Source organism: Gorilla gorilla, chromosome 1 (genome assembly GCF_029281585.2).
Source record: "Gorilla gorilla gorilla isolate KB3781 chromosome 1, NHGRI_mGorGor1-v2.1_pri, whole genome shotgun sequence".
Classification (NCBI taxonomy): domain Eukaryota; kingdom Metazoa; phylum Chordata; class Mammalia; order Primates; family Hominidae; genus Gorilla; species Gorilla gorilla.
In genome coordinates, this window is record NC_073224.2 from 139,931,119 (window position 1) to 139,953,265 (window position 22,147).

A 22,147-nucleotide genomic window follows, 5' to 3' on the forward strand; every position below is an offset into this window, starting at 1 on the left:
TGTCCATTATCTTCCATGATGCCAAAACTTTATAACCTATTATTACAGGCTAAATAATGACAAATAAAATTCATCATAACTGACAACTTTTGACACTGGTATTTGTATATATTCTTTTCTAACTACCTCAGAAGTAGATACAGTACTCAAGAAGAAGAGCAACAATATCTTGTACTTGAAATCCATAATAATCTCGTGGAAAATCCAAAAAGCTTTTTTATATAAGTGAAAGAAATAAGTAGAAAGTAATTTACGCTACAGATATAATAAACTCAATTTTTATGATAGAAACAATAGCCTCCCCTAAATTAGTTCCCTCTTAAGTGCTTAAGAAAAGCAAAAATTTTGCTCAATAACATTTAACCAACTCTTTATAACTTACAGGCTCCTATCATGTTCTAAGTTAAACAGCTTTTCATTGTTTCTCCTTTTCTTTCTTCCTCAAGGTGTCAGGTAACTATTTACTAAGAAAATATCACCTGTACGTAAGTTACAGTAGTATCCATTTTTAACTTGTTCTTTCATAGGCTGCAAAATTTCCATTCCTAGATTTAAATAAAACCAAGAGTATTCAGATATTTCTTTACCTATACAAATATAAAACCTATTTGCATTCTAATGTTTAGATAAAAATCGTTCAGCACTCACTATTGTACTCTTTACAGAAATGCATTGATTTGGAAACAAAACGACTTAATATCTCTAAGATCTCCTTTCAATGTGTGGTGCCATGTAAAAATGAACTTACTCCTTCCCACCCTCCCATTTCCCCACACTCTCATGCAATTCTGCTCTACCTCATTCTGTTATGGTCACTTCCCACCACTTACAACAGTTAAAGATATTCTACAAAGAACAGAGACTTGTGTAAAAGCCAGGTAGGGTCTACAGGCACTAATCATTAGTAAAGATTCAAAACTAAGAAGATTGGGGATAGAAGTAAAAGAAAATATACAGTTATCACACAATTCTCCAGATGGAAATCAGCCACCAAATATTTAATTAATACATATATATATAAACACTTCAATAAAGCTGGAATATATATACATAGAGAGAGAGAGAGAGAGAGAGAGACAGAGTCTTGCTCTGTTGCCCAGGCTGGAGTACAATGGTGTGATCTCGGCTCACTGCAACTTCTGCCTCCTGGGTTCAAGCGATTCTCCTGCCTCAGTGTCCCGAGTAGCTGGGATTATAGGCTTGCACCACCATGACTGGCTAATTTTTGTATTTCTAGTAGAGACGGGGTTTCACCATGTTGGCCAGGGTGGTCTCGAACTCCTGACCTCGGGTGATCCACCCACCTCGGCCTCTCAAAGTGCTGGGATTACAGGCGTGAGCCACCGCACCCGGCCTGGAAAAATATTTTTAAAAAGAAAAGGAGGCCGGGCGCGGTGGCTCACGTCTGTAATCCCAGCACTTTGGGAAGCTAAGGTGGGCAGATCACGAGATAGAGGAGATCGAGACCATCCTGGCTAACATGGTGAAACACCGTCTCTACTAAAAATATAAAAAATTAGCCGGGCGTGGTGGCAGGCGCCTGTAGTCCCAGCTACTCCGGAGGCTGAGGCAGGAGAATGGCATGAACACGGGAGGTGGAGCTTGCAGTGAGCCGAGATCACGCCACTGCACTCCAGCCTGAGCGACAGAGTGAGACTCCGTCTCAAATAAAAAAAAAAAAAAAAGAAAGAAAAGGAGAATACAGATACACAAGAGAAGAATGCAATATAAAGATGAAGCAGAGAGAGATTTGATAATGCTGTCCTGGGATATTAGAGTGATGCAGGCACAAGCAAAGGAATATTGGCAGCCAACAGAAGCTGGAAGAGGAAAGGAATGGATGCTCTCCCAGAGCAACCAGATGGAGTGAGGCCTTGCTGACAATTAGATTTCAACTCAGTTATATTAATTTTGGATTTCTGGTCTCCAGAACCGTGAGAGAATAAATTGCTATTGTTTTAAGCCACAAAATTTGTGATAATTTGTTACAGCAGCCACAATAAATTAATATGAGGATCTAAGTCTGTATTTTTTAAATGTAATGTTTCCAATTCTACATCTATTTTTTCTTCCCTAATGGAATATTTCATGAATTTGTGTAGCATCCTTGAGCAAGGGCCATGCTAATCTTCTCCATAACGTTCGAATTTTAGTATATTTGCTGCCAAAGGGAACACTCTATGTCTATTCCAGAAGAAAGCATTAAATATGTTTCAGAGAAAGACTGGATGAAATTAAGTTGCTATATTTTAAAAAATTAATTATTAGGAAAACTGGTTTACCGAAGAGTACATAGAACAATTCCTTGCACACAGTATGCACTCAATAAATACTTTTTAAAATATATTCTGGACTCAGTAACAACAAAGATACTAAATGAATGAGAAACTACTCTAGTAATCTTCTCATAGAAAACTGACCCATCCACTTTTTGCTCACAAAACTAAATGTTTAACCGTAACATTTCCATAGAAAAAACAAGGACTTGGCCAGTGTTACAAAGCAATTCTACTACCACTTAGTTTGGAAAACATCAATTTGTTTTATTATTTTATTTCTTATTTTCTTATTTTATTTTATATTTTTTGAAACAGGGTCTCACTCTGTTCCCCAGGCTGGAGTGCAGTGGCATGCCACGGCTCACTGCTGCTTCTACCTCCTGGGCTCAAGCTATCCTCCCACCTCAGCCTCCTGAGTAGCTGCAACCACAGGCATGTGCCACCACACCTAGCTAAATTTTTAAAATATTTTTTTATTTGTAAAGATGGGGTCTCCCTGTGTTGCCCAGGCTGGTCTCAGGCTCAGGCCATCCTCCTGCCTCAGCTTCCCACAGTGCTGGGATTACAGGTATGAGCCACCCTGCCCGGCCTCTTTGCTGTTTTAAAAGACATAGCTAGGTATGGGTAGGAGGAAAAAAGGACATAAAAGGCAAAACAGTACAGATTTTCACAATTTTCATTAGTATGTTTGTTTTTATAACTTGAAATATTAATAACACATAATCAGATATAAAGCTTATAAGCTAGAGAAAAAAATTCCCAATTTTAGTCTCTCTGTCCCTACTAGACTATTCAAGTTGACTCCTTTAAACATAATTTATTGCTCAATCTCAGACATACTGCATGTATCAAAACATGCCAACTGAAACATATCTATATGCAGAAAGTAAAATATAATTACTCATTAAGATAGAGTTGCTCCCCACGCAGTAATATTACAAGGTTCTAGCATTTTCCAGTGATTTTTCAAATGTTTAGGTATTAAAGCATACGAGGGCCAGGCATGGTGTCTCACACCTATAATTCCAGCACTTTGGGAGACCAAGATGGGAGGATCCCTTGAGCCCAGGAGTTCCAGACCAGCCTGGGCAACATAGTCAGACTCTGTCTTTACAACAAACTTTAAAAAATTAGCCAGATATTGTGGCGTGTGCCTATCTATACTCCCAGCTACTCGAGAAGCTGAGGCTGGAGGATTGCTTGAGCCCAGGAGCAATGAGCCGTAATCACATCACTGCCCGCCCTCCCTCCCTCCCTCCCTCCCTTCCTTCTGAGATGGAATTTCACTCTTGTCGCCCAAGCTGGAGTGCAATGGCGTGATCTTGGCTCACTGCAACCTCTACCTCCCCGAGTTCAAGTGATTTTCCTGCTTCAGCCTCCCGAGTAGCTGAGATGCTGAGATTACAGGCGCCTGCCACCACGCCCAGCTAATTTTTTTTTTTTTTTGGTATTTTTAATAGAGATGGAGTTTCGCGATGTTCGTCAGGCTGTTCTCAAACTCCTGACCTCTGCTGATCCGCCCGCCTCTACCTCCCAAAGTGCTGGGATTACAGGTGTGAGCCACTGCACCAGGCCTACTGCACTCCTTCTTGTGTGACAGAGTAAGACCCTATCTTAAATAAATAAAGCATAGAAGGGTAATCGAGAACAATGTTTAGCTATTCAGCCTGAGGATAAACCTGAATGGTGAGGGGCCTTAAAATAGTTTCCTTTGTAGCATTCATAAATGATTTTTAAAAATTTAATGTGAAAATAATTTAACTGAAACAATACAGAATGAGCAGTTTTTATGGATTTATGGTCTGACAAACTGTCAAACATTCTTTTTTTTCCCCCAACTTTTATTTTAGATTGAAGGTAAGGGGTAGGTATGCACGTTTGTTACATGGGTAAATTGTGTGTCCTGGGGCTTTGGTGTATAGATAATTTTGTCACCCAGGTAATCAGCATAATACCCAATAGGCAATTTTTCAATCCTTACCCTCCTCCAACCCTGCACCCTTAAATAGACCTCAATGTCTACTGTGTCCCCTTCTTTGTGTTCATATGTACTCAATGTTTAGCTCCTACTTATAACTGAGAGCATGCAGTATTTAGTTTTCTGTTCCTGCATTAATTTGTTTAGAATAATGGCCTTCAGCTCCATCCATGTTGCTGCAAAGGCCATAGTCTCATTATTTTATAGCTGCATAGTATTCCAGGGTGTATATGTATCATAGTTTTATGTCCAGTTCACCACTGATGGGCATCTGGGCATCTAGATTGATTCTATGTCTTTGCTATTGTGAATAGTACTGTGAAACTTAACAGTGCATGTGCCTTTACAGAACAATTTATCTTCCTTTGTTGTCAAAGATTTTCAAACTTTAAAAAAATCCTAGCTGCTGATTGTGTTTAAATAATTAATGTTAGATTACCACCTTCCCTTGAGAACAAGATTCCAATATTCGAATCCAAATGCTGTATAGTTTTGTTTTTTTAACAAACACCTTTTCTAAACATGAAATTGCAACCACTTCCAGGTAAACCTACAGTCTTAGAAGTTTACACATACTATAAGCTTAAGCTACAGAGAATATAAATATATATTATGTTTGTTCTACATTTACTGTTCAAGTCTTATGCCACTCTGCCTAACTGAAGAGGGCAAGCTTCAGACGCTCTCAACTCTAATCTAGCCTCCATATAGCAGATGTCTTAATAAGACATAGGTCTGATCACATCTCTTCTATTTTTGGGGTTTTTTTTGGGAGTTTTTTTGAGACCACGTCTGACTCTGTCACCCAGGCTGCACTGCAGTGCTGTGATCACGGCTCGCTGCAGCCTCAACCTACTGGGCTCAGGCAATCCTTCTGCCTCAGCCTCCCAAGTAGCTGGACCTACAACCGCATGCTACCACAACCAGATAATTTTTTTATTTTTTGTAGAGCCGGGGTCTTGCTTCATTGCCCATGCTGGTCTCAAACTCCTGCCCTCAAGTGATCCTCTCACCTAGGCCTCCCAAAATGCTGGGATTACAGGCATGAGTCACTGTGCCTTGCCCTGTTTGTAAAGTTTAATTGACTTCTTACAAAATAGAGGATAGAGTCCAAACTCCTTCACATAAAACAGCCCTCATAATCTGGTCCCAACCTACATTTCCTGCCATAAACTATTACCTGTCTCAATCTTGTTCTTTCATGCATTCACGAACAAATATTCCTCTTTTTAAACACCTCTTCTCCCTTCTCTATTTGTAGAACCTCTATATATCTTACAGGACTCAAAATACAAGTTTTAGTGAAGTTTCATATGTCTTCCAAGCAGATTGAACCCTTCACTCTACTATACTCTCATGCCATTTTGCATATACCTTTTATAATAGCACTCATTTTATCGGACTAATTTGTTGACAAATGATATACATTTCCTTCTTCTATTCACTGTATTTCCTGCTTCTCCATACCAGTACCTTTCATATATTAAGCATTTACTCTATGTTGAATTTATAAAATAATAAATAAGCGCCACAATATTTATTGTGAGAGAATGATCTCTTCATAACTCTGTGTAATAACATAAAAGACAAATGCAGGGGCTGGACACGGTGGCTCAGGCCTGCAATCCCAGCACTTTGGGAGGCTGAGGTGGGCAGATCACTTGAGCCCAGAAGTCTGAGACCATCCTGGGCAACATGGTGAAAGCTGTCTCTACAAAAAATAAAAAATTAGCCAGGCATGGTGGCACATGCCAGTAGTTCCACCTACTCGGGAGGCTAAGGTGGGAGATCACTTGAGCCAGGGAGGTAGAAGCTGCAGGGAGCTGAGATTGCGCCTCTGTACTCCAGCCAAGGTGACAGTGAGACCCTGTCTCAAAAAAAAAAAAAAAAAAGACAAATGCAGGTCAAAACTGGTTTGCATTAAATGTTTTCTAATAGCTGTAATAACTGTACTTCATGAGAGAAGTAAAAATAGTAAGAGAATCTTGAATACCTACAGTATATCAGGCATTGTGCTAGGTGATTTACAGGTATTATCTCATTTATATCTCATTTAATCTGTAAAAGGAGGTATTCATTTTACAGATTAAGAAACAGAGGTTCTGAGATATTAAGTGTATGGCTTGTCTTGCATAACTTGTCAGAGCTCAGACATGAACCAAGATTTATCTCAGTCAAAACCCACAGTCTTTGCAGTAAAGCCTGTGTTTAAGCATGTCTATGGACTGATCACACCAGTAATCTCAACACTTTCAGAGGCCATGGTGGGAGGATTGCTTGAGGCCAGGAGTTCAAGACCAGCCAAGCCAACATAATAAGACTTCATCTCTACAAAAAATTATTTAAAAAACAAAAAAGCACATCCAAGTATTAGAGGGTCAGTCACCATAGTATATAAAAGTATGCCTTTGGTCTCAGACTGAGTTCACATTCTGTCTCTACAACTTAGTACAGCAAATTATTTAATCTCTCTGTCCCTCCTTTCCCTTATCTATAAAATGGTGATAAATAATAGTATGTATTTTGTAGGGTGGTTATGATTAAGGAATATAAATCAAATAAAGTGATTATTATACTACAATGCCTTATTCATTGAATACCTTTATAAAACCTACTCATGATAGAAAATACTGTTAGAAATGCTGTTTGAAATTGGTTTTGTAGCATATATGAATTTAGAAAAAAAACTTATATAACTTTTACAGAAAAAACTCGGCTCTGGGTAGATATAAAGTCCTATGTAGATACTTTGTGGAATGAGCTTGTTTCTTAGCATTTTATCTGACATGACCTCAAAGTTTCAGCTTCATTTTTTTTTTTTTTTTTTTTTTGAGATGGAGTCTCACTCTGTCGCCCAGGCTGGAGTGCAATGGAGCGATCTTGGCTCACTGCAACCTCCGCCTCCCAGGTTCAAGCAATTCTCCTGCCTCAGCCTCCCGAGTAGCTGGGACTACAGGTGTCCACCACCACGCCTGGATAATTTTTGTATTTTTAGTAGAGACAGGGTTTCACCATGCTTGTCAGGCTGGTCTTAAACTCCTGACCTCGTGATCCGCCTGCCTGGGCCTCCCAAAATGCTGGGATTACAGGCATGAGCCACCACACCCGGCCCAGTTTCAGCTTCATCGTAATTCTAATTTCCACTATGCTTCCTGACCTAGCATACCTTTTCAATCAAACTTCTTATCTCTAAGTACAGCAACTTATTTTAAACTGGCTCTTTGGTTTCATTTTAGATGGTGTCTCCAATATGGATGATAAACTAGAAAGAGTTCTGGTCAGGCAATCTGGATAGAGAAGCCAAGCAACATTGTAGCTTCTAAAGTCATTTTCACACTTATATATAAAACACTCGAATTTATATAAAAGATACATTAAAGAAACAATGATTAAAAATATATAACCACTACACTCCTTCATTAATAGAGATAATTAAGTTGAACATACTTAAGAATACATTGCTTTTGTGAGGATTAAAATCTAATGTTAAGCTACCAATTCATATTCACCTGAATCTTATTTAATAATAAATTAATACTCATGAATGACATTATTAACTGTCAGTGTGATGATGTTCAAGCTATTTCAGTTACCCAGACAGGTCTATAACTTACTCTAAATTTCTGGCACTTACATGCACACACACAGACAAATCCACAGTTGAGAAGAATACTTCTCAGGAAAGGAAAAGCTCAAAAGTTATATTTCATGGCTACTGAACAAGTTTAGGCTTTCAAACGAGATTCTTTCCATTGATTCTGTAACTTATCCAATCACTCGTTCAACATGTTGAATTTCTACTAAGCAAAAGGCACATGTTTCAGGACACAAATTATATCAATTTCAAATATAATTGAGGCAGCCTAAGGCGTATATGTAGGTCCCAGGGCAAATTATTTGGACCGTCTGAACTTTAATATTCTTATCTATAAAATAGCGGTGATAATAACTATCCTACACCAACGATTTATTACTAGGATCAAATGAGGTACTAAAACATGGAACAGAAAAGCATTTTCAAATATTAAATCCACAGTAAGTTTCTATAACAACTCAAGAGCTCATCTTGTCTCCAGGAGCACAATAACAATCTGTTTCATTACATGATTAATGTAACAAATATTTAAGAGTCTAATACATCATGATGTGTTCAAGTACTAAAGTGCTTTAAAAATGTAGTAAGTACAGGCTGGGCATGGTGGCTCATGCCTGTAATTCCAGCACTTTAGGAGGTGAGGTGGGTGGATCACTTGAGGCCAGGAGTTCAAAACCAGCCTGGCCAACATGGTGAAACCCCCGTCTCTACTAAAAATACAAAAATTAGCTAGGTGTGGTGATGCACGCCTGTAGTCCCAGCTACTCGAGAGGCTGAGGAAGAAGAATCTCTTGAACCTGGAAGGCGGAGGTGGCAGTGAGGCGAGAGGGTCACGCCACTGCACTCCAGCCTGGGTGACAGAGCAAGACTCCATCCCAAAAAAAAAAAGTAGTAAGTACAAATGCTTTCCTTAGGAAGCTTACATTACAGTAGGGATAATAGAACTCTCAAATTACAATGCAAATTTAACAAGTATTGTAAGATTTATAAAGCCCAGCACACATGAAGAAAAAAAAATGGGCTGGGCGTAGTGGCTCACGCCTGTAATCCCAACACTTTGGGATGTCGAGGCAGGTGGATCACCTGAGGTCAGGAGTTCAAGACCAGCCTGTCCAACATGGTGAAACCCCGTCTCAACTAAAACTACAAAAAAATTGGCTGGGTGTGGTGGCGGGCACCTGTAATCCCAGCTACTTCAGGAGGCTGAGGCAGGAGAATCGCTTGAACACGGGAGACGGAGGTTGCAGTGAGCCGAGATCGCAACATTGCCAGCCTGGGCAACAAGAGCGAAACTCTCTCAAAAAAAAGAGAAAAAGAAAAAGAAAAAAAGAATGAACTGGATTTATGGCAGATTTCAGAAAGCTGCATAAGAAAGAGATGGCATTTAAGGAATTGAAGAATAAGTAGAATTTCTACAAAGACAGCAAGGAAGGCCTTCCTTGTTTCTTCTTTGTAGGAAGAAATGATAAAAGCAAACACCAAGGCTGACAGGCATATAGCATGTTCAGAAACTGGACGTCTAATTAACGACTAGTTAGGATATGTGGAAAAAAGTAATACTTGTTTAATAAAAGGAAAAAAGAAAGACTCATATTGGGGGCCGGGCGCGGTGGCTCACGCCTGTAATCCCAGCACTTTGAGAGGCCGAGGTGGGTGGATCACGAGGTCAGGAGATCGAGACCATCCTGGCTAACACGGTGAAACCCCGTCTCTATTAAAAATACAAAAAAATTAGCCGGGCGTGGCGGCGGGCGCCTGTAGTCCCAGCTACTCAGGAGGCTGAGGCAGGAGAACGGCATGAACCCGGGAGGCGGAGCTTGCAGTGAGCTGAGATTGCGCCACTGCACTCCAGCCTGGGCGACAGAGCGAGACTCCGTCTAAAAAAAAAAAAAAGAATCATATTGATTTTACTGGAGCCATCGTCAGACTCAAATTCTGAAGGAAAAATCTGAAGCCTCCCTAAATAATGTAAAATTTATTAAATGCCTCCCTAAATAATTTACATTTTATTCTGAAGCCGATCGAGAGTCACTGCGTATTTCTGAGGAAGGAATAACCAAAAAAAGAAAGTCATAAGATCTTTGGCTTTAAAAGTAATATGGAGGCAAGTGACTGGAAGGGTGCCAGGCTGAGGACAAGTCCAGTTTGGAAGTTATTGCTATAGTGCAAGTAAGAAGAGGAAAGACGAGCATATTTAGCAGACAGGTAGTGGGAATGAAAAAGGGGAGAACTAAATTTGAGATGCTGAAGAGATAGAATCAACAGTTGGGAGAAAAGTTAGCCTCAGAAATATAAGTTTACAAGTCATTCCCTTGAAACACCCTGAGTTTACCAGTGAAAGTGAATAAGAACACCAAGTAAGAAACTGCACCAAATTTCATCTTTAACTACTAAAGTCGAGTGTTGATTTCAAAAACGAAAAGACTTAATTTTCAAATACTGCATTTAAGAGAACATAATAAAAGATCGTCTTTTACTGTAAAGCAATGCACCCATACACCTGTTCTGATGAGAATCTCACCCCACTTCAAACAGTCCTTGTGTTCTTACTAGCCTTACCAAGGGCAGCCTTTCCATTTCTTTAAGTTCCTGCGGCTTCTTGAGCTCCAGGTGCTGGTCGGGTGCATCTGTGCTTACCACAGGGCTCAACACCGAGCGAGAGCTCATGGGATGTTCACTGAAGGAATGACGGGCCCCAGCCGGGCCCACCCGTCACTAGCTCCGCACGCACCAGGCGCTGAGGCACACACTGCCGTCTTCATTCGCTTGACACACCCCTCTCCTCGGGCCTTTTTTCCTCCTCCACCCAGCACATTCCGCACGTCGTCCGTCGGAGTTACAACGTGTCACCTCATCTGCTCCCACCCCTACTTAGCTAGCACTGTATTTCAGGTCTTCGATACCGTCCCCTTCACCCCTACAGACTTCACATCAGCCCCCTCGCATGCCTCCTCTTCCTCCTCCTCCAGGAGCTTCCCGGGCCGCCCCGCAGCCGCTAGCCTCCTGGTTCCCGCCCCTCCCCAGGTGCGCTGAGGACTCACCGCCCGCGCAGCACGACCGGCTGAGCCCACCACCGGGGGCCGCGGTTCAGCTCCGCCGGGCGCCCCAGGCTGCCGAGTCCGCTGGGTCCTACGCGACCGCTGACCCGCAGCGCCGCCAGCTCCCGTCGCCGTAGCCACCGCCAGCTCGGTGCAGCCCAGGCGTTTCCGGGTTCCCGCGGTCCCGTCCCCCAAATGCTCCGGCTTCCGCCTCGGCTCTGGCAAATGCCGTTCCCGGCTCGGCTCTGGCAGCCCCAGCTCGGCACTTGGCAGCTCTGTCCCTAAGGCGACGCACCTGGGCTGCTCTGCTGGCAGCCCCTGGTTCCTGCTTCACCGTCGCGTGGAGGCCCGGGGCACTGCTTTCTGCTACACCTCTCCTAGGAGCGCGAAACAGATGGAGTGACACTCGTCGAGGGCCTCTGCGGGACTGTCTGTTTGCAGAGGGTGCCAAGGTGTCCACTGCGTAAGGAAGGGCAAAGTCCTTTGGGACAAAGAACCCTGAGAGGAACGGGGAGATGGATTTTGAAAGCAAACGAACCCTCTCCTAAAAGTGACTGTCACTGACCTGAAAACAACCAGATTAGCTATGGCAAAGGCTGCCAACCAACCAGTGGTCTGCAAAAAGGCTTGTTCTTCCACTTCGCCCACCCTGACTGAGATCTTGAGACTGAGGGAAACCCAAAGCCGTACCACCAATGGGACTAGTGTCATCAACCGAGAGAGGAAAAAGAAAACTGGGCCCAGAGGATTGCAGAGTTATGAGGGACCAACCGCTTCCTGGCTGCATGGATCACAGCATTACCTTTTAAAAGTCTTCCAGTAGCTGTGTTGGAAACCCTTTAACCACGGCAGCCCATTCAGGTGATGAACAGGCTGAAATCAGTACTTCAGGTTCAGCTGGATTATCAAATAAGCGAACAGGATTATCTCTTTTTGTTAACTCAGGGCTGCTATAAATTAAGCCTATGTCTCTTTATATTGCAAATGATTAAAACCATGTCCAAGAGAGACATACTTAGAAAAAAAGTGATATTGAAGAAAAATAAGTAACTGTATTAGAGTAGAATAACTGGTTTTAAAATTTTCTGCAATACAGTCTTGAGAAAATTCCTGGATGGTAAAATACATATTAGATCTTAATACATGTCCAGTTTTTTTTGAAACCAAAATGTGCCTGTTAGATGATGATAACAGCATGCCTCGTTTTATTGTGATTTGCTTTATTGCTCTTCACAGACATTGCTTTTGTTTTTTTGTTTTTGTTTTTACAAATTGAAGGTTTGTGGCAACCTTGCCTCAAGCACATCTATTGGTGCCATTTTTCCAACAGCATGTGCTCACTTTGTGTCTCTGTGTCACATAATATTCAATAATTTTTGCAATATTTAAATTTGTTCATCATTATTATATCTGGTATAGTGCTTTGTGATCAATGATCTTTGATGTTACTATGGTAGTTGTTTTGGGGTGCTGATATGGTTTGGCTGTGTCCCCACCCAAATCTCAACTTGAACTGTATCTCCCAGAATTCCCACGTGTTGAGGGAGAGACCTAGGGGGAGATAATTGAATCATGGGGGCCAGTCTTTCCTGTGCTATTCTCATGATAGTGAATAAGTCTCATGAAATCCGATGGGTTTATCTGGGGTTTCCGATTTTGCTTCTTCCTCATTTTTCTCTTGCTGCAGCCATGTAAGCAGTACCTTTCACTTCCCGCCATGATTCTGAGGCCTCCCCAGCCATGTGGAACTGTAGGTCCAATTAAACTTCTTTTTCTTCCCAGTCTCGGGTATGTCTTTATTAGCACCATGAAAATGGACTAATACAGGTGCCATGTACTGCACTCATATAGGAAGGCAAACTTAATTAATAAATGTTATGTGTGTTCTGACTACTCCACCAACTGCCCATTTCCCCACCCTTCTCCCCCTTGGGCCTCCCTATTTCCCAATAAACAGCAATATTGAAATTAGGCCAATTATTAACCCTACAATGGCTTTGAAGGAAATCAAAATATTTTACCCCAAAATATACTACTTTGACATATTTTGAGATGACTGTTTAGAGGGCCTGCAATCAGAAGTAGCCTTTGCAGGCCAGATGTGGGGGCTCACGCTTGTAATCCCAAGACTTTGGGAGGCTGAGGCCAGCGGATTGCTTGAGCCCAGGAGATCGCGACCAGCCTGAGCAACATATTGAGACCCCATCACTACAAAAAATAAAAATTTAAACATGTACCAGTCGTAATGGTACATGCCTTTAGTCCTAGCTACTCATGAGGGAGGCTGAGGTGGGACGATCGCTTGATCCCAGGAGTTCAAAGCCACATTAAGCCATGATCATGCTACTGTACTCCAGCCTGGCTGATAGAGCAAGACCCTGTCTCAAAAAAAAAAAAAAAAAAAAAAAAAGTAGCCCAGTAGCCCTGCAAAACTGTCTCTTGTAGGGCAGATTTGCATCTGTGGAGAATCTGCATTAATGTAGCCAGGCTTTCTCTGAGGCCCTTCCTTGTCCAGATCTAGGAACGATTTACTGAGATTCTGACACCTTTAAAGGTCTGAAAGAAACTTCCACCATCTGTTCTCTCTGAGGGCTGCTACCCACCTTTGTTAGTCAGGCCTCTGCTTCTGTCCCTCCCGTAACTTGTTTTGCCACTATAACCTGATTTACCACCATAATCTATTTTTGGCCATGCTTGGAGCTCTCATTCTTTGTAAAGATGGTATATACCCTTCTGTACTACATGGGGGATAAGAGTAATCACCCTGTGATTTCTCCTCATGTACACTAATAAATTTCTATGCCTTTTTTCTTTTTTCTTTTCTTTTTTTTTATTATTTTTTTTTTAGTTAGGGTCTCTCTCTAGAAGGAGTGCAGTCGCATGATCATGGCTCACTGTAGCCTTGACCTCCAAGGTCCTCCTGCCTCAGCCTCCCACTTAAGCAATCCTCCTGCCTCAGCCTCCTGAGTAGCTGGGACTATAGGCACATGCCATCATACCTGGCTAATTTTTTTTTACTTTTAATAGAGATGGGTTCCCACTATTTTGTGCAGGCTGGTCTCAAACTCCTGAGCTCCAGTGATCTTCTTGCCTCAGCCTCCCATTGTATTGGGATTACAGGCATGAGCCACAGTGCCCAGCCTGCCTCTTCTCTTATTAATCTGACTTTTGTCAGTTGATTATTCAGCCAACCTTCAGAGGGCGAAGGGGAAGGTACAGAAGCTCACCAGGGCAAGAATGTCAGCTGAGCCTGAACTGCAAGTCTGGACATCCAACAATTCAAATCAGTACCCAAGGTCTGCAGCTCTTTCAAATGAGAACAAGATAATACTCTAAAGGCAGCCAGGGCCAAATAGGACTATGTATCTCAGTGGTACCTAATTAGAATTGTCGGATAAAATACAGAGGCCTTCGCCTGGCGCAGTGGCTCACGCCTGTAATCCCAGCACTTTGGGAGGCCGAGGCGGGCAGATCACCTGAGTTTGGGAGTTCGAGACCAGCCTAACCAACATGGAGAAACCCCGTCTCTCCTAAAAATACAAAAAATTAGCGGGGCGTGGTGGCACATGCCTGTAATCCCAGCTACTCAGGAGGCTGAGGCAGGAGAATTGCTTAAACCCGGGAGGCAGAGGTTGCGGTGAGCCAAGGATTGCACCATTGCACTCTAGCCTGGGCAACAAGAGGGTAAACTCTGTCTCAAAAAAAAAAACAAAACAAAAAAAAAAACAGAAGCCTTGTTAAATTTAAATTTCAAATAAGCAATGAAGTATGGAATATTTCGGATATACTTTAAAAAATTCATGGATTATCAGAAATTCTAATTTAACTGGATGTCCTGTAATTTTATTTGCTAAATGTGGCAACCCTATTGAAGGCATGAGTGCATTATGATATTGTACAATAACTGGGATTCCCTATGATGCCCCAGAGAAATTAAGGCCAGATCAAATTATGTTTAGTGCAGTTGACACTGCAAACATTATGCACACAAAATGACATTCTCTAGATCAATATCTTCAGACAGTGCCAAGCTGGTAGACTTTAATGGATAAAGGTCAGAGGTTGTTAGAAAACCCAGGAGAAAATAATGAAAAGACAACAAACAAGAAAGAAAGAGGGCAGGGACTATGTTGATAGACATTTTTAAAGAATTTCTGCTCAAAATGGTTAAAATATTGAAAAAAATTTCAGTGCTTAGAGAATTAAACTGCAGGTTTCCAGGTGTCACTTGCCAAATATTTTGTTCCTATGCCATCATAGCTTTTAAAACTATTTAATTGAAATTTCAGCTCATGAGCAGGAAAAACCAGTTTGTTGTTTCAAGCTGCCAAATCATAGTAATTGAATCTGGCTTTTTCTTGTTAGTTCTTCAGGGGGAAAAAGAAACCTATGTGTAAACAAAACTGGAAAGGATTGCCAAAGATTATCTACTTGTCCATCATTTACTTCTAAGAAGAGTTGAATGAGGTTACTTCCATTATAAGAGCTTAACTGTCAGTATGAATATGGTCCTTTGATTCTGAGATGGATCTGTAGAGTTTAACATTCTCTAGAACATGGATCTGATAGGTTTGAAATAAAACTTACTTTTCATTTTTGAGGAAGAGTATTTCAGTGGCTTCTGGTTTTTTCCTATAGTGGACTTATTCTTCGAGTCAGGGGCCCAAGAGGAGATTTCATGGAGATGAGGCCCTTGCCTCCCTCTGTACATTCGGAAACTGGAGAAGCTACCCTGCATGATTGCTGCCCTATGGGGCTTGTTGATCAAAGCTTCAGTTATCACTTGATGCTCTAAAGTCTATTTGAGAATCAATGAATTGGTTTCATCTTAGAGTCAGGGTTAAATATAAATTAAAGCCTTGGGGATTCTCCTGTATCTAGCACAGTTACCTGATAAAATCACCACAGCTTCCTTTGTGGAAGACTAGAGAAAGGTGCACAGTGTGTATAGTATGCACTTGTGCTGTTAAAGGGACCTCTTAAATCTGGGAATGGGGGCTACAACTCTAGTAAAGTTGGGCCTCATTTACCAGTCCTAGTGTACATTTGATTACGAAGTTCATATGCAATTGGATTGTGCTGTTCACCAACTATTTCCCACTCTCAACCTGCAGGGCACTTCTTAAAGTAGGTTGCACTCTCAGGCTCTCTTGTGGTTGAGTGAGACCACATGTCCAGTTCGGGCCAATTACCTCAGGGCCAGGGCACTGAATTGCCAATCTGCGACTGTTTAGACTCCTCTTTCTCTCTGCCTTTGAGTCTGGCAATGTGCAGCATCATGACTGCTTCATCATCAGACTGTATCCTAGAATTAGGAGATGTATAACCTGCAGTAAACGTACACCATGAACAAGAAATACATTTTTTATTATTTTATGTTACAAATGAGAAAAGAAAAATAGCTCAGGGCAGTCTGAGCTTTGGGAGGTATGCAGGCCCAAAGAGACAAGAGCATGGGATTTTGGTCATTCTTGCCTTCCATCCTCCAACTCCCACTCTACATCAATGCTTGGGGACAATTGTTTAAAGTAATTTTGTTCCTGACTAGCTGCCTCACCCATGATCTTTGTGTTCCCAGAATTTATGATGCAAAACAACAACAACAACAACAACAACAATGTATAGCCCATCAGTAGCTTGGGTTATTTTAATGTAAATTCTTGGTAAACAAGTCAGGAGCTGCCTCTTCTTTTTAAAAATCCACTTGTAACTGCTGCTAATCAGAGTGTATATTCAGGGCAACTTGAATCTGTACTCCTAAGTTGCAATCCTCAAGCTTGGCCCAAATTCTACTTATATTAATTTTGCCTCCGCATCTTCCTTTGAGGTCACACTAAGATTTTGCCAATTTCCAAGCACTTGGAAGTTGAAAAAAAATTTTTTTGACAAAACCTAGCATATATTGATTAATACAAAAACTTATGGCCAGAGATGGGTGTATTTTAACAAAAGCATGACTTTTGTGACTTTGACTTAGGGGCCAAGTGATGGGGGCAAGCAAACTGATTTTAGCAGCTGGAAGAATGATAACCCATGGTGTACTATGGAATATTTGATAAAACTGTGACCTGCAATTACTTAAAAGTTAAATAATGAACATAGTAAGTTTATAGCTCCAGTGCAAGAGACTAGAAAACAAAATGTTAATAGCATGTGTAGGTTAATGTTGGATGTATTTGAAAGACACTTCATGAAAGAGAAATAGCCAAAAAATAATTTACTAATTTGTAAGCAGGAATGGAAAGGAATAAAGACAACATAGAAATTCAGGAACTGGCACAGTTGACAATGGCAAATACTTTTCTAATGGAAGCCTTTAATAATAATTAAAAAAAAATCAAACCAAGCCTATCCCTGTCATACCTATCTTTAAAATCTCTAAATGGATTGAGATATCACCCAGTAAGTCCTTTCAGTTGGATGAAATGGCTAAATGAACAGGGAATAAAGGTGTTGGTCTCCCACCAAGCTTGATAGGCTCAAGGTACCTAGAATTAAGTAGACAGATAAATGGAGATATGTCAAGGAAAGAACTGTGTTATGGCCACTGGCAAATGAAGCTGATTGGAATCTAAGAGATAAGAAACCAGTAATGTTTATAAGATAATTGTATTGCCAAAGGAGCCAAGAGCCTAGACAAAACTTAACATGTCTCTTTGGCCTACAGCCCTCTATACACAGGAAATGAGCTCAGGATACTGGTTAGCCTCCAAAGAGTGCATATTCTCCAATACCCTCTTCACATATAACTAAAAAATATAATAAAGGAAGAACTGTCTCCCAGAAGGTCAAATCAAGGAACATAAAGAACAATGAATTGGGAACCCCCTTCTACAGGGCAGAATTAGCATCTAATTCAAGAACTATTTAATATCAACTACACCCAGGATAGCAGGACTTCACAATGTGTTGCCACTGAGCAGTGTCAGCTCTGTTCATTGACTTTGCTCTCATTTTTTTCCCAATGACTCACCACATCTCTTTCCTCTAATATACTTTCTGTGATCTAAGAATTTGCCTGTTCTAGATATTTTATATGTGTTATCATACAATATTTGTCCTTTTTTATTTAACTTCTTTCATTTAGCACCATGTTTTCAAGGTTCATCCATATTGTAATCTGTATCAGAACTTATTCCTTCTTCTGGCTGAACAATAATCCATTTTATGGATATACCACATTTTATTTATCCCTTCATCCATCAGTAGACATTTGAGTTGTTTCTACCTTTTGGGTGTTATGAATAATGCTGCTATGAACATTTATGTACAAGTATCTTATTTGTTTAAGTCCTTGTGTTTTTTTGTTTTGTTTTGTTTTTTGTTTTTTTGAGACAGAGTCTCGCTCTATTGCCCAGGCTGGAGTGTGGTGGTGCGATCTCGGCTCACTGCAACCTCTGCCTCCTGGGTTCAAGTGATTCTCCTGCCTCAGCCTTCCGAGTAGCCAGGACTACAGACACATGCCACTACACCTGGCTAATTTTTGTATTTTTAGTAGAGACTGGGTTTCGCCATATTGGCCATGCTGGTCTCGAACTCCTGACCTCAAGTGATACTCCCACCTTGGCCTCCCAAAGTGCTGGAATTACAGGAATGAGCCACCATACCCAGCCAAGTCCTTGTTTTCAATTCCTCCACGTATATAAGTAGGAGAGGAATGCTGAGTTATATGGTAATATTATGTTTAAATTTATTTTTTTAGAGGCAAGTTCTGGCTCTGTTGCCTAGGCTGGAGTACAGTGGCATGATCTCATAGCTCACTGCCACCTCAAACTCCTGGGCTCAAGTGATCTTACAGCTTCATCCTCTTAAGTAGCTAGACCTACAGGTATGCGCCACCATGCCTGGCTAATTTTTTTTTATTTTTAGTAGTGATAAGGTCTCCCAATATTGCCCAGGCTGGCCTTTTTTTTAAAAAAAAATTAATATTTAAAAAATAGAGGCTAAGCAACATGGCTCATACCTGTAATCCTAGCACTTTGGGAGACCAAGGTGGGCAGATCAGGAGTTCAAGACAAGCCTGGGCAACACAGTGAAACCCTGTCTCTACAAAAAAATACCAAAAAAAGTAGCCAGTAGTTCCAGCTAATTGGGAGGCTGAGGTGGGCGCATCACTTGAGCCCAGGAGGTGGAGGCTGCAGTGAGCCAAGATCATGCCACTGTACTCCAGCCTAGGTGACAAAGAGAGACTCTGCCTTAAAAAAAAAAAAATTAATTTAATTTTAAAAATATAGAGAGATGGGGTCTCACTATGTTGCCCAGGTTGATCCTGAACCTTTGGACTCAAGTGATCCTCCCACCTCAGCCTCCCAAAGTGTTGGGATCACAGATGTGAGCCATCACACCCAGCCTAATTCTTTTTTAAGATTTTTTTACTTGTTATCTTCTTCTTAAATTTTTTTGTTTTTTGAGACAGGGTCTTGCGCTGTTGCCCAGGCTGGAGTACAGTGGCAGAATCATGGCTCACTACATCCTTGACCTCCTGGAGTTAACTGATCTTCCCACCACAGTCTTCAAAGTAGCTGGGACTACAGGCACTCACCATCATGCCTGGCTAATTTTTGGATTTTTTGTAGAGACAGGGTTTCGCTGTGTTGCCCAGGTTGGTCTTGAACTCCAGGCCTCAAATGATCTGCCAGCCTTGGCCTAACAAAGTGCTGGGATTACAGGCATGAGCTGTCCCACCTGGGCTGTCGTCTTAATTATTTCCATTTGGTACATTTAATCTTTGAGGAACTGCCAAACTGTTTTTCAAAACAGCTGTACCATTTTGTTTTATTTATTTATTTAATAATAGAAATGGGATCTTGCAGTGTTGGCCAGGTTGGTCTCAAACTCTTGGGCTCAAGTGAGTCTCCCACCTCAACCTCCCACAGCACTGGGATTACTTGTGTGAGCCACTGCACCGGGTCCCAAATTTTAGACAAAGCTTTACTCCTTTAATCAATTGCAAATTAAAGAATCTCTGAAGACACCTATGACCTGTAAGCCCCCACTTCGAGATATTCTGCCTTTTTTTTTTTAATTATACTTTAAGTTTTAGGGTACAGGTGCACAATGTGCAGGTTTGTTACATATATATATATATACATGTGCCATGCTGGTGTGCTGCACCATTAACTCGTCATTTAACATTAGGTATATCTCCTAATGCTATCCCTCCCCCCTCCCCCCACCCCACAACAGGCCCCAGTGTGTGATGTTCCCCTTCCTATGTCCATGTGTTCTCTTTGTTCAATTCCCACCTATGAGTGAGAACATGCCATGTTTGGTTTTTTGTCCTTGCGATAGTTTGCTGAGAATGATGGTTTCCAGCTTCATCCATGTCCCTACAAAGGACATGAATTCATCATTTTTTATGGCTGCATAGTATTCCACGGTATATACGTGCCACATTTTCTTAATCCCGTCTATCATTGTTGGACATTTGGGTTGGTTCCAAGTCTTTGCTATTGTGAATAGTGCCACAATAAACATACGTGTGCATGTGTCTTTATAGCAACATGATTTATAATCCTTTAGGTATAGATATTCTGCCTTTTCAGGCCAAAGCAATGTATAACCTCCATATATTGATTTATGACTTAGCCTGTAACTTCTACTTCCCTAAAATATATAAAACAGGCCAGGTGAGGTGACTCATGCCCGTAATTCCAGAACTTTGGGAGGCTAAAGTGGGCAGATCACTTGAACACAGGAGTCAAGACCAGTGGGTAACATGGTGAACCCTCATCTCTACAGAAAATACAAAAATTAACCAGGAATAGTAGTTCACAGCTATAGTCCCAGTTATTTGGGAGGCTGAGGTGGGAGGATCACTTGAGCCCAGGATGTAGAGGCTGCAGCAAACCAAATCATGCCACTGCACTCCAGCAGGGTGACAGAGTGAGACCCTGTCTCAAAAAAAAAAAAAAAAAAAGATAGCATAAACATATTCCATGCTATTTCTCCCAAAGAATACAACAAAAATTCTGGGGAGAATACATGAAACTGTTGTACCTGAGCGAGTTAGAGAAAACGCCACACTTTGAGACGAATTAAGAGTCCTTTATTAGCCGGTGACCGAGAGACAGCTAATGCTCAAAATTCTCTTGGCCCCGAGGAAGGGGCTTGATTAACTTTTCTACCTTGGTTTAGGAAGGGGAGGCGGGGGGGTCTAGTTAAAACAATTTTACAGAGGTTAAGTAGTCAAAAAAGTTAAAAGGATAAATGGTTACAGGAAAGTAAACATTTCCAGGTGAAGGGGCTTTAAGACTATTACAAGGTGATAGACGCGGGGCTTTGGGCGTTATCAATCAGACGAATTCTTGGGGACTGCGGATATAGCTTGCCACAGTATCTTATCAGTTAATTGCATTATTGGATGTGCTGGGAGTCAGCTTGCACAAGTTAAGTCCTTGAGGAAGGGGCTGCCAATGAAAGAGCCAAGATGGAGTTTGTCTGGTTCTCTTAGCTAAGGGAGAAACAAAGCCAGGTGAATAAGGAAAAAACAAGGTTGGGCATTACAAAACAAATAACTGAGATTAGTAAAATAAATAATAAAGGTAATAAAGAAAATAATAGAAGATAAATTGGGTAAGAAATTAAAACTCAGAGAAAGACCAACAAAATGGTGAGTTTCGTATATTTTTCTCTCTACTATCTCAAAGCAAGAAAAATTCTGGAACGTTGCAAAAGGAACACCAAGAGTGTATCTCTATCTTTAAAAAGAAAACTGGAAAGAGGCCCCTCTGACAAATGAGGAACTATTCTGTTTCTGTTTTCTTTTATTGGCTCTGTAGGGCTCCAGTTCTAAAGCCGCATTCTCCCTATGGGTGGTGACTCTATCAGCAGCTGAGCTTGCTGATTTGCCTTGGAGATTGTCTTAGTCCACTTCGGCTGCTATAACAAATTACCTTAGACTGGGGAATTTATTTATTTATTTATTTATTTTTGAGACAGAGTTTTGCCCTTGTTGCCTAGGCTGGAGTGCAGTGGCGTAATCTCGGCTCAATGCAATGTCTGCCTCCCGGGTTCAAGCTATTCTCCTGCCTCAGCCTTCCCAGTAGCTGGGATTATAGGTGCACATCACCACACCCAGCTAATTTTTTGTATTTTTAGTAGAGATGGGGTTTCACCATGTTGACCAGGCTGGTCTTGAACTCCTGACCTCAGATAATCCACCCACCTCAGCCTCCCAAAGTGCTAGGATTACAGATGTGAGCCACTGCGCCAGGCCAGACTGGGGAATTTATAAACAACAGAAACCTATAGCTCA

At 41.3% G+C, this 22,147-nt stretch overlaps 1 protein-coding gene, 1 long non-coding RNA gene and 1 other non-coding gene across 5 annotated transcripts in view; 1 reads left to right on the forward strand and 2 right to left on the reverse strand.

Annotated features, from left to right (window-relative positions):
* SLC35A3 (solute carrier family 35 member A3) overlaps positions 1–11,054 on the reverse strand; it is a 54,004-nt gene extending 42,950 nt beyond the window's left edge. The window contains exon 1 of one of the 3 annotated variants that reach the window (XR_010130326.1): positions 10,894–11,037. Coding sequence is in view for 1 of the 3 variants with exons in the window: in XM_031005029.3 (XP_030860889.1) it covers positions 10,412–10,519 (108 nt within the window). In the remaining 2 variants the exon portion in view is untranslated. Of the gene's footprint in view, positions 1–10,411; positions 10,818–10,893 lie in introns of those variants that run through there. The other 2 variants (XM_031005034.3, XM_031005029.3) reach the window with 2 other exon arrangements.
* Positions 1–22,147, forward strand: part of LOC134756902 (uncharacterized) — a 127,974-nt gene that overhangs the window by 57,384 nt on the left and 48,443 nt on the right. Inside the window, exon 2 of the long non-coding RNA XR_010130329.1 lies at positions 3,740–3,880. This is a non-coding gene — a long non-coding RNA (uncharacterized lncRNA). The remainder of the gene's footprint in view (positions 1–3,739; positions 3,881–22,147) is intronic.
* LOC115932228 (U6 spliceosomal RNA) lies at positions 2,071–2,177 on the reverse strand. Its single transcript, XR_004068544.1, has one exon. It is a non-coding gene; the product is annotated as a U6 spliceosomal RNA (small nuclear RNA).